This window comes from Erythrolamprus reginae, chromosome 3 (genome assembly GCF_031021105.1).
Source record: "Erythrolamprus reginae isolate rEryReg1 chromosome 3, rEryReg1.hap1, whole genome shotgun sequence".
Lineage (NCBI taxonomy): Eukaryota > Metazoa > Chordata > Lepidosauria > Squamata > Dipsadidae > Erythrolamprus > Erythrolamprus reginae.
The window spans coordinates 5659739-5675285 of record NC_091952.1 but is presented as its reverse complement, the minus strand read 5'-3'; the positions used below and the strand labels follow the sequence as shown (position 1 = coordinate 5675285).

The 15547-nt window shown below is 44.0% G+C and overlaps 1 protein-coding gene across 1 annotated transcript in view; it reads left to right on the top strand.

Annotated features, from left to right (window-relative positions):
* Positions 1 to 14673, top strand: part of HELZ2 (helicase with zinc finger 2) — a 102892-nt gene extending 88219 nt beyond the window's left edge. Inside the window, exons 18-20 of the mRNA XM_070744419.1 lie at positions 4131 to 4287; positions 6080 to 6247; positions 7790 to 14673. Of these exons, the coding sequence (XP_070600520.1) occupies positions 4131 to 4287; positions 6080 to 6247; positions 7790 to 7914 (450 nt within the window). The 3' untranslated portion in view covers positions 7915 to 14673. The remainder of the gene's footprint in view (positions 1 to 4130; positions 4288 to 6079; positions 6248 to 7789) is intronic.
* The last annotated feature ends 874 nt before the right edge of the window (positions 14674 to 15547 follow it).

The following is a 15547-nucleotide window of genomic DNA, read 5'->3' as shown; positions in this document are numbered from 1 at the left end:
TTGCTTTTGATCTTTCCCCCAACTAACTTCAGATTGTGTCCCCTTGTTCTTATGTTCACTTTCCTATTAAAAACACTTCCCTCCTGGACCTTATTTAACCCTTTAATATATTTAAATGTTTCGATCATGTCCCCCCTTTTCCTTCTGTCCTCCAGACTATACAGATTGAGTTCATGAAGTCTTTCCTGATACGTTTTATGCTTAAGACCTTCCACCATTCTTGTAGCCCGTCTTTGGACCCGTTCAATTTTGTCAATATCTTTTTGTAGGTGAGGTCTCCAGAACTGAACACAGTATTCCAAATGTGGTCTCACCAGCATTCTATATAGTGGGATCATAATCTCCCTCTTCCTGCTTGTTATACCTCTAGCTATGCAGCCAAGCATCCTACTTGCTTTCCCTACCGCCTGACTGCACTGTTCACCCATTTTGAGACTGTCAGAAATCACTACCCCTAAATCCTTTTCTTTTGAAGTATTTGCCAACACTGAACTGCCAATACAATACTCAGATTGAGGATTCCTTTTCCCCAAGTGCATTATTTTACATTTGGAAACATTAAACTGCAGTTTCCATTGCTTAGACCATTTATCTAGTAAAGCTAAATCATTTACCATATTACAGACGCCTCCAGGAATATCAACCCTATTGCACACTTTAGAGTCATCGGCAAATAGGCAAACTTTCCCTACCAAACCTTCCCCTATGTCACTCACAAACATATTAAAAAGAATAGGACCCAGAACAGATCCTTGTGGCACACCGCTTGTAACCTGACTCTGCTCAGAATACTCGCCATTAACAATAACTCTCTGATGTCTACGCTTCAGCCAGCTGCAAATCCATTGAACTATCCAGGGATTAAGTCCAATCTTCACTAATTTATCTATCAGCTCTTTATGTGGAACCGTATCAAAGGCTTTGCTGAAGTCCAGGTAGGCAATATCCACGGCACCACCTTCATCCAACACCTTTGTGACATAGTCAAAGAAATCAATGAGATTAGTCTGACATGATTTGCCTTCAGTAAAGCCATGCTGATTTGGGTCTAATAAGTTATTGTTTTTTAGGTGCTGATTTATCCTCTTTTTGAGTAGAGTCTCCATCATTTTAACTACAACTGATGTCAAGCTAACTGGCCTGTAGTTTCCAGCTTCTTCTCTACTGCCCTTCTTGTGAATAGGCACAACACTGGCCATTCTCCAATCCTCAGGAACTTCTCCTGTTAACAAGGATTGGTTAAACAAATCAGTCAGGGGGGTAGCAATGACAGATCTGAGTTCTTTAAGAACTCTGGGGTGGATGCCATGTGGACCCATTGCCTTATTTATCTTTAATCGTTCAAGTTCTTCTAAGACATCGGCTTCTAAGACCACTGGAGCTGAATCCGTACAGCTGGAAGCAATGCTATATCCCTCTATAGTATTATTTTGTAAGGTGTCTTTTGAGAAAACTGAACAGAAGTAGCTATTGAAATGGTCAGCGATCTCCTTATTCCCATTAATGCATGTATTATTCCCGGTACTAAGCTTCGTGATGCCGCAGTTTTTCTTCTTCTTATCATTAATATATCTGAAGAAGGTTTTATCCCCCTTCTTTACAGATTTGGCAATTTCTTCCTCTTTTGAGGCTTTAGCAGCATATATTATCTGTTTTGCCTCCTTCTGTCTCATTTTATACACCTCCCTATCAGCTATACTTCCAGACTCTTTATACCTCCTATAGGCAGCCTTTTTTTCATTGACTATAGCCCTTACATCATTGCTAAACCATAGCGGTTTCTTCTTCCTTTTACCTTTAGTTATTTGTCTTACATACAGTCCAGTGGCTTTTAAGATGGCCTTTTTTAATACAGTCCACTGGATGCTCGCTCCTGCCATTTTATCCCTCCCCTTTAATTCATTATCTAAATATTCTCCCATTGCATTAAAATTTGTTTTTCTGAAATCCAATACTTTGGTTGCATTATAGGATTGCTCACAATGAGTTTTTACATCAAACCACAAACATAGATGGTCACTGCAACCTAAATTTTCTCCCACCTTGACATCTGAAACCCAATTCCCATTCGTAAAAACTAAATCTAGAATATTCTCCCCTCTAGTTGGTGTCTTAACCAGCTGTGCCAGAGCTGCTCCTGTAAAGGCCTCTACTATATTCTTACTTTTGCATGTAAGGGCACTGGGGATATTCCAGTCAACATCAGGCATGTTGAAATCACCCATAACCACAATATCTCCCTTTACTGCCATTTGGGTAATTTCATCCACCATCTTGTTGTCATATTCCTCGGATTGCCCTGGAGGCCTATAGATCACCCCAATTCTAATGACAGAACCTTCTTTATTTTGCATGCAAATCCAGAGAGTCTCTAGATCTTGACACGTATTTTGAATTAGTGCTGTTTTTAGACTTTCTTTAATATAAATGGCTACTCCACCTCCCCTTCTCTCTATTCTATCCTTCCTATACAGTGTATATCCTGGTATGGATATTTCCCATTCATTAGAATCCTTAAACCATGTCTCAGTTATGGCAACCAGGTCCAAATTATCTCTAGATATTATGGCCATTAATTCACAGAGCTTGTTGCTCAAGCTTCGAGCATTTGTGCACATTACCCGAAGAACATTATTTTCATTATTGGTTTGCCCCTTATCATCAACAACTACATCTATATTATTTGCAGCTCCCTTTTCATAAGCTTCCAAAAACACACATGTTTAATTTGTAATTTTCCTTTAACACCAATCCATACTTCTTTTTATACAGTGGTATTTACAGATGTTTCATGATCCAACTAGGGAACATCACCAATGCTAGAAGGGAGTGAAGTTTGTGGAGTGGAAGAGGAGAAGGGGAAGGAGGACTGTGGAGTTCTTGGTGCTCTCTAGGCTTGGTTATTGTCTTGTAGACATTTCATGACCCAACTTGGTAACATCATTAGTGCTATAAAGGAATTGGGTTTGCTTCTGTTCCAGCACTCATTCACATCTTTCAAACACGGAACCTTTAAACTGAGTGGGTGGGCAATATGAAGCATGGTAAGAGAGGTTTTGAGCCAGCCCACATTTGGACTGGCTCACCAGCTACTTGGGCGAAAATGAAACTTGTAGGCCATGTTATCTAGAAACTGGGAAGGAATAATTTTAAATTATTAGATTTGTTATAAATTGTTTTATTGTGTTGTGAGCCACCCTGAGTCTACGGAGAGGGGCGGCATACAAATCTGATAGATAGATAGATAGATAGATAGATAGATAGATAGATAGATAGATAGATAGATAGATAGATAGATAGATAGTGTTCTGTCTGGGTCACTCCAGAAGCCAATACCAACCCAAAAAGAGAAGCCGGACACACTGGTAAAAGGCAAAGGCAGTTTTATAAAATCCAAGAAAAACACAGGTAACAGAAAATGTCCTTACAAACAGGAAAATGCTGTATCTTCAGATATATCCACGAAGGCAAAAGTCCATGCAGCAATACAGAATTCTTGCTGCCAAGCCGAGGCTGTAGATAGCAGACCTACACCTCCCACGGGTCTTCCAAAGCTGCTGGACCACAAGCCAGGAACAGAAACGCCAAAAAACAAGACAGGATAACGCAACTCCAAACTGATAACACTCCACATGGCTTCAAGGGCTTGCCTGCCTTTTAAACCCTGCTAAGGAGGACCACACCCAAGCCCAGCTTTTCCTAATTCAGTGCTGATAATACTTCTTTAATTGCTCCTTTCTTTGATCTGACCGTCTCTGTCGCATGTCAATGACGGCTTGAGCGTCATCACCTAATGACTCCAAACTACTGGCTGGGGAGAGGGCGCCCCCCCCCCCCCCCGTGGGGCTCTCATGCTGTTTTCGTTCATCCCATTCCTGATTTTCCTCTCCCCCGTCCGATTGTTCAGCCCCCTCCTCTTCGCTGTCATCCTCCTCCGGGCATGGAGCCAGCAGAGACACAGCCAGTCCCTGAGCAGCCTCAGGCTGAACCACAACAGATAGATAGACAGACAGACAGACAGCTTGCCCAGTTCTCTGGCAAAGGAAAGGGAGCTGTTGATTGCAAGACTTTTATCTTGAACTTCCATTCGTGGTTTACTTGGAGCTTAAGGTCATCATGCTTTTTTCTAGGCGAGAATTGCAAAGCAGCTGACCCTGGATAAAACCACCAGGCCAGATGAGATTGCCATCCTGACTGGTTATAATGCCCAGGTCATTGAAATCAAGAAGCAACTCGCTCTGGATGGCATGAGAGACATAACCGTTTGCACCATCATGAAAAGCCAAGGTAAGGAAGGAGCCGAGGTGGCGCAGTGGGTAGAGTGCAGTACTTGCAGGCCACTAAAGCTGACTACTAGATCTGCAGGTCAGCGGTTCAAATCTCATCACCGGCTCAAGGTTGACTCAGCCTTCCAGCCTTCCGAGGTGGGTAAAATAAGGACCCAGATTGTTGGGGCAGTAGGCTGGCTGTGCTAAAAAGTGCTATTGCTAACATGTTGTAAGCCGCCCTGAGTCTAAGGAGAAGGGTGGCATAAAAAAAATTGAATGAATGAATGAATGAATAAATAGATAAATAGATAAATAAAATAAAATAAATAAAATAAATAAATTAAATAAATAAAATAAATAAAATAAATAAAATAAATAAAATAAATAAAATAAATAAAATAAATAAAATAAATAAATACACCACTAAGCTAGCAAAGAAAAGTTTGGACAAAAAAAATATCTCTTCCTCCATTTCACTCTATTTCTCCCTCCCTCTTTCTCTCTCTTCCTTCCTTCCCTTCTTTCTCCCTCTCCATCCCTCTTTCTTTCTTCCTCTCTTTTTTGCTCTCTTTCTCTCTCCCTCCTTACCTCCCTCTATGTCTTTCCCTCTCCCTCCTTCCCCCCTCTCTTTCTCTCTCTCTCTTGCTTTCTTTCCCTCTCTTTCTCTTGCTTTCTTTCTCTCTCATTCTCTCTCCCCTCCTTTTTCTCTCTCTCTCTTTCTCGTTCACCACGCCGGCAATAGAGAGAAAAAGAAAGAGGGAGAGAGAGTGGAGGGCGCCGTTGTCTTCGCCTCCGCCCCCTGGCTCTGCAGCTAAGAGGCAGCAGCCATCAGCCCCCTCGCCCTCCCAGATGTCCCCAGCGCCCGGCCACACGCCGCCTCCCGTTAGCCTGGCCGACTTTTCCCTGCTGCCGTTTTCTCTTCATGGCGCAAAGCCACACAGTCCCGGACTCCCGGATCGCTCGGTTCTCCGGCCAGCAAGCCGGCTGCCCGGAAAAGCATCGCGCTTTTTCAATGCGCGGCGCTTTCCTGGGGAGATGGCTTTGCTGACCGGAGAAGCGAGCGATCCGGGAGTTCGGGACTATGTGGCTTTGCGCCATGAAGAGAAAACGGCTCCGGCAGCAGGGAAAAGTTGGCTGTTTTCTCTTCATGGTGCAAAGCCGCACAGTCCTGGACTCCCGGATTGCTCGCCCCAAGGCAGAAGGCGGCGGCGGAGGAGAGGGGGTGGATCGGGCGGGCAATGGGGCAGGGCGGAGAAGCCAGGGGCGCGTTTGGCCGGAGGCACCGTGGGGAGGCAGGGGCGGCCGCGGCTCCCTTTACGCCTACTGCCGCACCTCCCCGCCCCTGCCTCCTTTTTCCCGCCTTCCTTCTTTGGGGCCCAGCAGGAGAGCGCCGGAAACAGCGCGAGTGGGAGCTCCAGGTCGGAGGCACAGGCAGTCCGGCACCGGCAGCGCCCCACCCTGCTGGAGCTTCCCTAGGAGCTTCGCGGCACACCTGACTGTGGCCGCGGCACACCGGTTGGGAAACGCTGTTCTAGCCCAACCCCCTGCTTAGGCAGAAAACCCTACACCACTTCAGACCAATGATTATCCAACATCGTCTTAAAAACTTCCAGTGTGGAACATTCACAATTTCTGGTGCCAAGCTGTTCCGCTGGTTAATTGTTCTGTCAGGAAATTTCTCCCTTAGTTCCAAGTTGCTTCTCTTCTTGATAGGTTCCTATCATTTAGGGTATGAGTTGGGCTGCTGCATACATTTGTTTTAATTCGTAATTAATGTAAATAAAAACTTGGTTCCAATTTTTGTTTACCAGGTAGTGAATGGAAATACGTCATAGTGTCCACGGTCCGTTCCTGTAACCGGCAAGAGATTGATGAAAGGCCCACAAGGAGTTGGGAGAATAACCGTCTCGGCTTTATAGCAGATGCCAATCAGATCAATGTCTGCCTCACTCGGGCACAGGAAGGCCTCTGCATTATAGGTGAGCAAAAACCTGCTCAGAAGGGAGAGTGGCTTGATTCGCACTGGATCCTAGACCAGGCTCAAAAGGGGTGAACTTTTAGTTTGGAGCAAGGCCACCATCATTATAGCATGTTGAGTCAACCAAGATAGTTTACAGGTGTAAACCAGGTGTGATTACCTGAAATTCATTCTTGAACTGGTTGGTGGTGCCATTCCGGGGACCACAAACCTATTATCACATCATCCCAAGTGCAATTTCCTTTGGAACACTTCCATAGTTTTGTTTTGCAATTTTATTCTTTATTTATTCTTTATTTCATTGTTTTCTTTTGCTTTATATTAGATTTATTCTACTTTATATTTATATTATTATATTATTTATATATTCTATTATTTTTATAATATATTATATTATATTGGATTGTCGCATGTTGTTTTTACCACTGCTGTTAGCCGCCCCGAGTCTACGGAGAGGGGCGGCATACAACTCCAATACAGTAAATAAATAAATAAATAAATAAATTTAATTTAATTATTTAATTTAATTAAAATAAAATAAATAAAAACAAACATACAAACAAACAATTCAAGGTGGTGAATATATGTAATACTACTCCCTCCTCCTATTTTCCCCCACAACAATCCTGTAAGGTGGATTGGGTTGAGATAGAGAGGGACTGGCCCAAAGTTACCCAGCCAGCTTTCATGTCTATGGCAGGGCTAGAACTCACAATCTCCAGGATCAAACTCATTAAGCCGGCTTTCAGGCCTAAAGCGAAACTCACCGTGTCCTGGTGATTGGCCCAAAGTCACAAAGGAGATTGTGATCCCGCTGTATAGAGCGTTGGTGAGACCCCACTTGGAATACTGTGTTCAGTTCTGGGGACCTCACCTACAAAAAGATATGGATAAAACTGAAGGGGTCCAAAGATGAGATAGAAAAATGGTGGAAGATCTTAAGCATCAAACTTATCAGGAAAGACTTCATGAACTCAATCTGGAGGACAGAAGGGAAAGGGGGGACATGATCAAAACATTTAAATAGGTGATGAAAGGGTTCAATAAGGTTCAGGAGGGAAGTGTTTTTAATAGGAAAGTGAACACAAGAACAAGGGGCCACAATCTGAGGTTAGTTGGGGGAAAAGATCAGAAGCAATGTGAGAAAATATTATTTGACTGAAAGAGCAGTAGATGCTTGGAACAAACTTCCAGCAGACGTGGTTGGTAAATCCGCAGTAACTGAATTGAAACATGCCTGGGATAAACATATATCCATTGTAAGATAAAATACAGGAAATAGTATAAGGGCAGACTAGATGGACCAGGAGGCCTTTTTCTGCCATCAGTCTTCTCTGTTTCTAAGTTACCTAGCTGGCTTTTGTGCCTAAGGCAGGACTAGAACTCACCGTATCCTGGTGATTGGCCCAAAGTCTCCTAGCCGGCTTTCATGCCTAAGGCGGGACTAGAATTTCACTGTCTCTTGGTGATTAGCCAAAAGTCTTGGTCCATTCTGGTCAAATAAAACCCTCTCTTTTTCCTACCTTTCTTTTCCTGCCTATAGGAAACAGTCATCTTCTGAGGAGCAATTCTTTGTGGCGGAAACTCCTGGATCATTACCAAGCCCGTCGATGCCTTACCATGGCCAATCAGATTAAGATTAAAAAGAAGAGCAGTCTTCGCCAGTAAGAAGGCACCATAGGAAAACCCCTTCTTCTCAACCTCCTGGACACGGAGACCGTGCTCAATTCCAGGAGATGGGATGCACCAACAACACTGAGCCAAAATCAGAAGCCTTGTGGCTAAAGAGACATTGCCAGGGGGGAATGGGTGTGTGTGTGTGCCACGGCACGACTTATTTTTTTCAGGGTCCAATCTCACAGAAGATTCTGCTTTGCTCGGGGATGAAAAAAAAGCCATTGTTTTAGCACGCAGAAAGCAACTTCAGTTGGGGAATTTAATAGATGCTGTCAAAGAACAAAGCGACTGGTCGACCACGATCCTGCAAGGAGTATTTGCAACGCTGGGACGGAAGAAAACTCTGCTACCGGGTTCTGGCTGCTCTTTTCAAAACCAGATCTTTGGAAGGAAGGATCGAAACCCTCATCTGCCTTCCTTTGCGACACACACACACAGAGTCGACAAGATGAGACGCTGACTCAGCCACCCCACGCAATGCAAATTGGTTCCCTTCGATCTCTGACCTGGAACGCTTTTGTACAAATATTTTAATATTTTTATTATTATTGTTATTATTTTTTTAGCCTGGTGACGTTTTACTTGAAATAGCTTCTTCATGCTAGTTTTTTAAATGTGCTTTTAAAAACAAAAAACAAATGAAAACTCAGAATCTACGGAACTGGGTGGAGGTGCCTTCTGAAGCTTCGTGCTGTTTGATCTAGCAAACCCTTTGGGCTGAGCCCACGAAGGAGGGTCCTTGTTCAAGGCCGTTGTGTTTTTCTCTTCCTACCTTTCAGCCAAAATGAGATCCTCACCTCTGCCGGCCTTGAACAGGATCGGGGAAAAACTTGGTCGCGATGGCATCTGTTCCATGCTGAACTTCCACCTCAGTGACTTTGGATGCCTGCAATGGGAAAAAAAAAGAAAATTATCTTACGCAAACTCAACTCTGATGAGCGTTGGTGGCGATGAACCCCCCCTGCTTAGAAAGCTGCTACAAGCTTATGTATAATAGTGCCTAGCGAAGCTCGATGAACTGTGGATGTATTCACACCAAGTGCTTATCCAAGTTAGTTGCAAAGCAAGGGTTTGCACAATGGACCAAACCTCTTTGTTTTCTTAGCTTTAATCTTAATGCTGTAAGGAAAGTGTGATTTATTGCAAAGGGTCGATCATAAGGTAACCTCCAGATGTTTTGGATCTGATCAGCCTCCAAACTCCGTGCTCTTTCAGCTTGGTTTTCTTGCAGATGTGTCACGACCAGACTAGGTAACATCATTTATTTTATTTATTTATTTATTAGATTTGTATGCCGCCCCTCTCCGTAGACTCGGGGCGGCTCACAACATATAATAAAACAATTCACAACAAATCTAATAAATTAAAAAAATTAAAAAACCCCATTATTAAACCAGACATACACACAGACATACCCTACATAAATTGTATAGGCCCCGGGGGAGGGGGGAATGCCTCAATTCCCCCATGCCTGACGGCAGAGGTGAGTTTTAAGGAGTTTACGGAAGGCAAGGACTTCAACACTAGGGGAGCGGCATACAAGTCTAATAAATTATTATTATTAATTATTAGAAGGGAGTAAAGTTAGTGGGAGAGGAGGTGGAGGAGGAGGAAAAGGGCAGGAGGAAGAGGGGGACTGTGGGGTTGTTTTCTGCAGACGTTTTACTACCAGACTAAGTAATGACATCAATGCTAGAAGGGAAGGCGTCCCTTTTGGCACTGCTGATGTTACCGAGTTTGGGTCATTGAAACATCTACAAGAAAACCCCCAAGCTCAGAGAACACCAAGACCTTCTCTCCCGCCTCCCCTTTTTCTTCTCCATTCCACTCCACTCCCTTTTAACACTGATGATGTTACCTAGTTGGGTCATGAAATGTCTGAAGGAAAGACACCGCAGTCAGAGAGCACCAAAGGGCCCTCGTTTCAACCCTGATATTCTCCTATATTGGCACCCAATTCAGGTTGGCAAAGGGGTTGTGGGCATCACAACCAGAGCTGCTTTAGAAACACCACAAAGACATCAGGAGTATCATTCGACCTTGCGTAAATGATACAGCTGCTGCCTTTGTTTCTACCCGCATCCAGGGTTGTAGTTCCAAACTGCTGGAGGATACCATGGTACTTCTCTCTGACCAATATGCATTGCACTTTAAAAAAAAGAAAAAACTGGATTGAATGTATTATTTGGAGGGGTGGGGCGGAGAAATAATTATTCCTCTCCCACCTGATCACAGATCTCAAAAAACTTTTTTGAAATGCCTGTTTCAAAGTAGATGGATTTGGCTGACAATTGCAAAGCAATTTTGCCGAATCCGGTGACGGGATCTTTGATGCACACATCACCTTAGGTTTGAACTCATAGCTAGTTCAAATATAGCTCTATTCTATAATAATGTAATTATATAAGGGCAGCTGGGCTCCTTTTACAATGCTAACGATGTGTGAACGTGTGTAGGGACAGTTGCTGTATTATCTTTGCGTAGTTCTGCAACTGATACTGTTCCTTTTTTCCTTACCTTTGAATCTAATTTATTGTAATATATGGAATTACGGGGAGTGGGGAACACCTTAGAGTTCTATGTGGAGCTTGTCTAGTTTTGAACACGCTAGAAACTTAAGTAGCATTCTCTCCCCTCCCCCCTCTTTTGGCTTTATTATCAGAGATCTTGATAGCAATGAAGGGAGACTGAGGCAGCCCTCTTTCTCCTCTCTTCTACCTCAGTGCTGTTAAATGTGAATGGTTTTAAAAATTTCTACCCTGCCCCATGCTGAGCCACTTAATTTGCAATAAAAGTCAGTTTTGGAGAGAAAAATCCATAACACAGGTTAGTCCAAAGACACGGCCAAAGTATATTGAGCCAGCCTTTAAACTCTAAACATTGGAAACAAGAGTTGCCGGTCCCGAGGGACCGGCAAAACAAGGTACGAACTGCCAGCCCCCACTGCGCCGCTCACTCTCGCTCCCCCCCGCCTCTGCTTACCTGGATCACCTGCAGTGGCCATGGCACAGGGAGCAGGCCAGGTGGCCCCAATTCTGGCCACGCGACCTGTTCTGTGCCCTCCTGCTGCCCGGGAGATCAAAGAGCCGGCCATGCGGCCAGAGTTGGGTCAAGCCGCTTTTGCTGTCGGCTCCAGCTGCTGCTGTAGGCGCGGCAGCCGAAATCTCTTTCCGGCAGGAAAAATTGCCGGTTTTTTTGCTTCCGCACATGCGTGGAAGCAAAACCCCCGGTAATTTTTACTGGAATCACGCCGGTGCGCTTGCATAGCGCATGTACGCCGGATGGCAATGGAGCAAGCCTACACGCTCCATTTCCATCCACGGAACGGCGTTCCTCCATTCTGCCCAGTTGCCCACCCCTGGTTTTAAGTCATAACCGACCCAAATATGGAAATTTATACCCCGGATCCAGAGTTCCAATACTCACCTCTAACCCTGCAGTCACATGACTGCACTTCACACACCTGGCAACATGACTGTGTTAACATCTGTTTGCAGTGTCCTGTGGTTACGTGACTGTTTTTATGCCGCCCAAACCCGGCACTTGTTTCTGGTTTGCAGCAAAACGTGCACCACAGGTGAATGGGTTTGCTTGACGTTCCTTTATGATATTTAACAGAGTTGTAAGGGACCTTGCAGGTCATCTAGTCCAACCCCTTGCCCAAGCAGTAGACTCTGCATCTGCCTCTACCTAGGATTGCACTCACCTGATTGTGAGGCAAGAACTCTACCTGGAGGCCACAGCAGCTGGGCTAACAACTACCACAAAGTTGTCATTAAATGGGAAGGCTCCATTATTGTTGTAACTCGGGGACTGCCTATAAGTTCTGTTACAGGCACAGTGAAGAAGCATTGCCTTTCAAGCGGGTATATACGAACATTTCCGTGTCAATTTTTGGAGCAACCTCCAGAATTTAGTCCTGGAGACCCCCCCAACTCATCAGTTGATGAGGGTTCTTGTTAAATATGACTGACATTTGGCCACATCTCATTGGATAGGTTTTGGAGGCTGGGCGAGTTACAAGAGGCCTTTTCTAGGACAGATGTGTGTCCAAACGTTTGGCCCTTTTAAGACTTGTGGATTTCAACTCCCAGAATTCTCCAGCCTGTAGTGTCAGTTTCACTTATCGACTACTTTGCTTAAAGACTGAGTAGCCAGTCGCTAAATGAGAATTGCTTGTAACACCTCCAGTGCAATGCAAAGTTTATTGTTCCAAGATTTTGCCACTGGGCAAATTTAAGAAGTCTCTTAACTGACGGCCCTTGCTGGTCCTGAATTGAATGCGGAATGTAGAAGGAACCCACGCGTGGCATTGTACAACTCCCACGCATTTCAGAAACGTGAGAATTGGAAGGGACCTTGGGGGTCTTCTAGTCCAGGATTTAGGCTGGCTGGGGAATTCTGTAAGTTGAAGTCCAAATATCTTCAAGTTGCCGAGGTTGGGAAACACTGTTCTAGTCCAACCTCCTGCGCCAGCAGGGAATCCTAGACCCGTCATGGCGAACCTATGGCACATGTGCCACAGTAGCACACGGAGCCATAAAGCATTGCCTTATGACAGCTGATTTTTGCCCTTCTTTTCCACTGATTTCTCTCTCCCCAGGCTTCAGGAAAGCCTCCTAAAGCCTGGGGACAGCGAAAAACAGGCCAGGGATGGGTTCTAACCTACTTTGCCATCAGTTCGCTTCCTCCTGCCTTATGGGGAATGGCGAAAAAAGGCTAAACAGGCCAACCGGAAGTTCGTTTCCCGATCTCTGGTTAGGCCATTTTTATTCTCCCCAGGAATCTCTCGTGAGGGCTGTGGGGGGGCAGTGCTCATGCCTGTGGGGAGGGCATGGGTGTGTAAGCAAAAAAAGGTTCACCATCACTGTCCTAGACCATTTCAAGAATTTTAAAGAGGAAGAGTAGATTCCATTGTGGAATTCAGGGTCCAGGGTAAATTTTGTTTCTGTAAGCTGTCCGGATGAATCTCTACGTGGATGAATTGGGCAGCCATAGACATATTCTTAATCAATAAAAGTTGAAAAGTTCAGGAATCCCGTTTAACCTTGGAGACCAGGGCCTGCAACAAATTTCCTTCTTTAATCAGCAGATTCCCCTCTACTGACATATCTGTACAGTGGTACCTCTACTTAAGAACGCCTCTACTTAAGAAATTTTCTAGATAAGAAACGGGTGTTCAAGATTTTTTTGCCTCTTCTTAAGAATCAGAGCCCAGAAACATTTCCCAGGAAAATTGAGAGTGGCCCGGCCAGTTTCCTGCCATTCCCCCTTTAATCCCAGCTATCTCGGGTTTTTCTGGACTGCCAGAGGAGCCTTTCGGTGGCGCTTAAGGAGACTTTGGCAGCCCAGAGTGAACGGAGCATTTTCCTTTCTCTGGGCGCCGCCTCAGGGTCCTTTTTTTTTTTTTAAGCCTTAAAGTTTTGGATTTTTTTGATTCCCTTCACCTCACCTTCTTCCTTCGGCAGTGACTGTCCTCCTCCTCTTCCTCCTCCTCCTCCCACCCAAATTCCGAGCTTAAATTTCTTTCCTAATGGGTCTGCACGCATTATTTGCTTTTACATTGATTCCTATGGGAAAAATTGCTTCTACTTAATAACTTTTCTACTTAAGACCCTGGTCACGGAACGAATTAAGTTCTTAAGTAGAGGTATCACTGTGTTTGAACTCTATTTCTTTATAATGAAACTATTCTGTGTGCGGTAATTTGGAGTACCAAATATGCTTATTGGGGCATTTGTGGGTCAAAAAAGTCAAGATGGTGCCTTCGGCCGTGCAAATCCTTTTTAACACGATGTGGAGTTGGCATCTTGATTCATTTCGATGGCAAATTTTTAATCACGGGTCGTCCTCAACGTAATGACCACAACCGATACTGCCCGTTATGGTTGTAGGTCTAGTCAGTCACGTGACTGATCCGATTTCCAACCTTTTTTTCAGCGTTCATTGAGAAAACACCGCTGTTGTTAAGCGAACCCATTGTTTACTCAGGAGCGGTTTTGCTGAAAACCAGAAATAAGTTCCGGTTTTCAGCAAAACCTGGTCATGTGACCTGGGGGGGGGGGCGCTGCTAATGACCATACATGTCGCCATATTGGTGGGCACTTGAAATTCAGTCATATGACCATTAGGTGTGACTGTCAGAACTTTGGAACCAGGTTATAATTCCCTTGTTCTAGGTAGGTCGTAAGTCGAGGACATAACTATTTTGTTGGTGTTTGTCCTTAAAGCAAGGGATAAATAAAGATACTTTATACTTTAAAAGATACTTTTAAAACCATGATTGCATTGATTTTTAAAAGTACATTCTGATAGGAAATTCTGGTTAAGTGCCATTACAAAGAACTGGATCTCTTGTTTTGCTGTGATCTGTTGGTCGTGTCCTGCTCGATTGGCCCTAAAAATGTTGGAAATGGGCCGAAACATTTCTAGCCTGTTTGTGTCTTTTTTGTACGTTTAAAGAAAGGTTTTTAAAGGCTATCTTCAATTAGTGAGTTTACTGGAGTCTATTTTTATGGTGCATTGTAATTGTTTGTTTTTTAATCAGTGATTCGCATGTAAATTGCTGCCTCTTGAACTTTTTGAAGAGATTTGATATCTGTATTTGATGGCTTTTCAGTCCACTGGATTATTTTTTTAATGATTAAGGGTCTAAAAATATCTGTTTATAGAAACATCGGCATTCCTCTTTAATCAAATATTGTGACGCTGGTTGTACTGTACCAAATAAAACTCTTTCTGACTCTTGAATTCTGATTGCATTGAGTATAAGTGTGTGTTTGTGTGTGTGCGAGAGACACCACGTGATCGGATCCTATTTTATTTATTTCATTTTTACACTGGACATTAAATGAATCAGGCAGGAATAAGTCAAAGCCACAGTCATTAAGTGAGTCATGCAGTCATAAATCCGAATCCATTTCCTTCAGGAAACCAGCAAAAACGTTGCAAATTGTGATCATACAATCATAAAATAGTACCAAAAATATGATTATTATGGGACTGCCAGGGGTGGGAGGGAGGGCAATGTTTAGGCCTTTTTAGAACAGATGAAATTGCTTTATAGGTCATAGAGCATTCTTTAATTCCAAACGGTCTTAAGTCAAGGACTACCAATATACTGCAAGATAGTTGGGGTTTGCATTTACCCAAAACACACTGAAAGTAAACAGGTTTCAGTACCACCAGCGAAGGTCAGGAACTGGAAGGCAAATTAAAATTTTAATCCGTTGTATAGTTAAGAGTAGGGTGTCACATTCGATTTCAATGAGGGTCGCATCAGGTTTGTGTTTGACCTCTTGGGGAAGTGCAAAGAGGGGAGTGGTCAGCTCAATGTCACTCATCAAGGCTCCATTTTTGGTCATGTCATCCCTCCCGAGTTCCGTTTTTGGCTCTGACAACTCCATGCAGTCCCCTGCCAGCAAAAATTGAGTTCAGGAAGGCTGCACGTGGCCCACCTAGGCTCTGTTTATGGTGGTAACAGCCTCCTGCAGGCCTCTGCCAGTGAAAAAGAGCTTACGCATGGATTCCCCAAGTTCCTTTTGCACTAGCAGAGGCACAATGTCCTAAGTCTGCGGAGAGAGGCGGCATACAAATGTAATAAATTATTATTGTTGTTGTTATT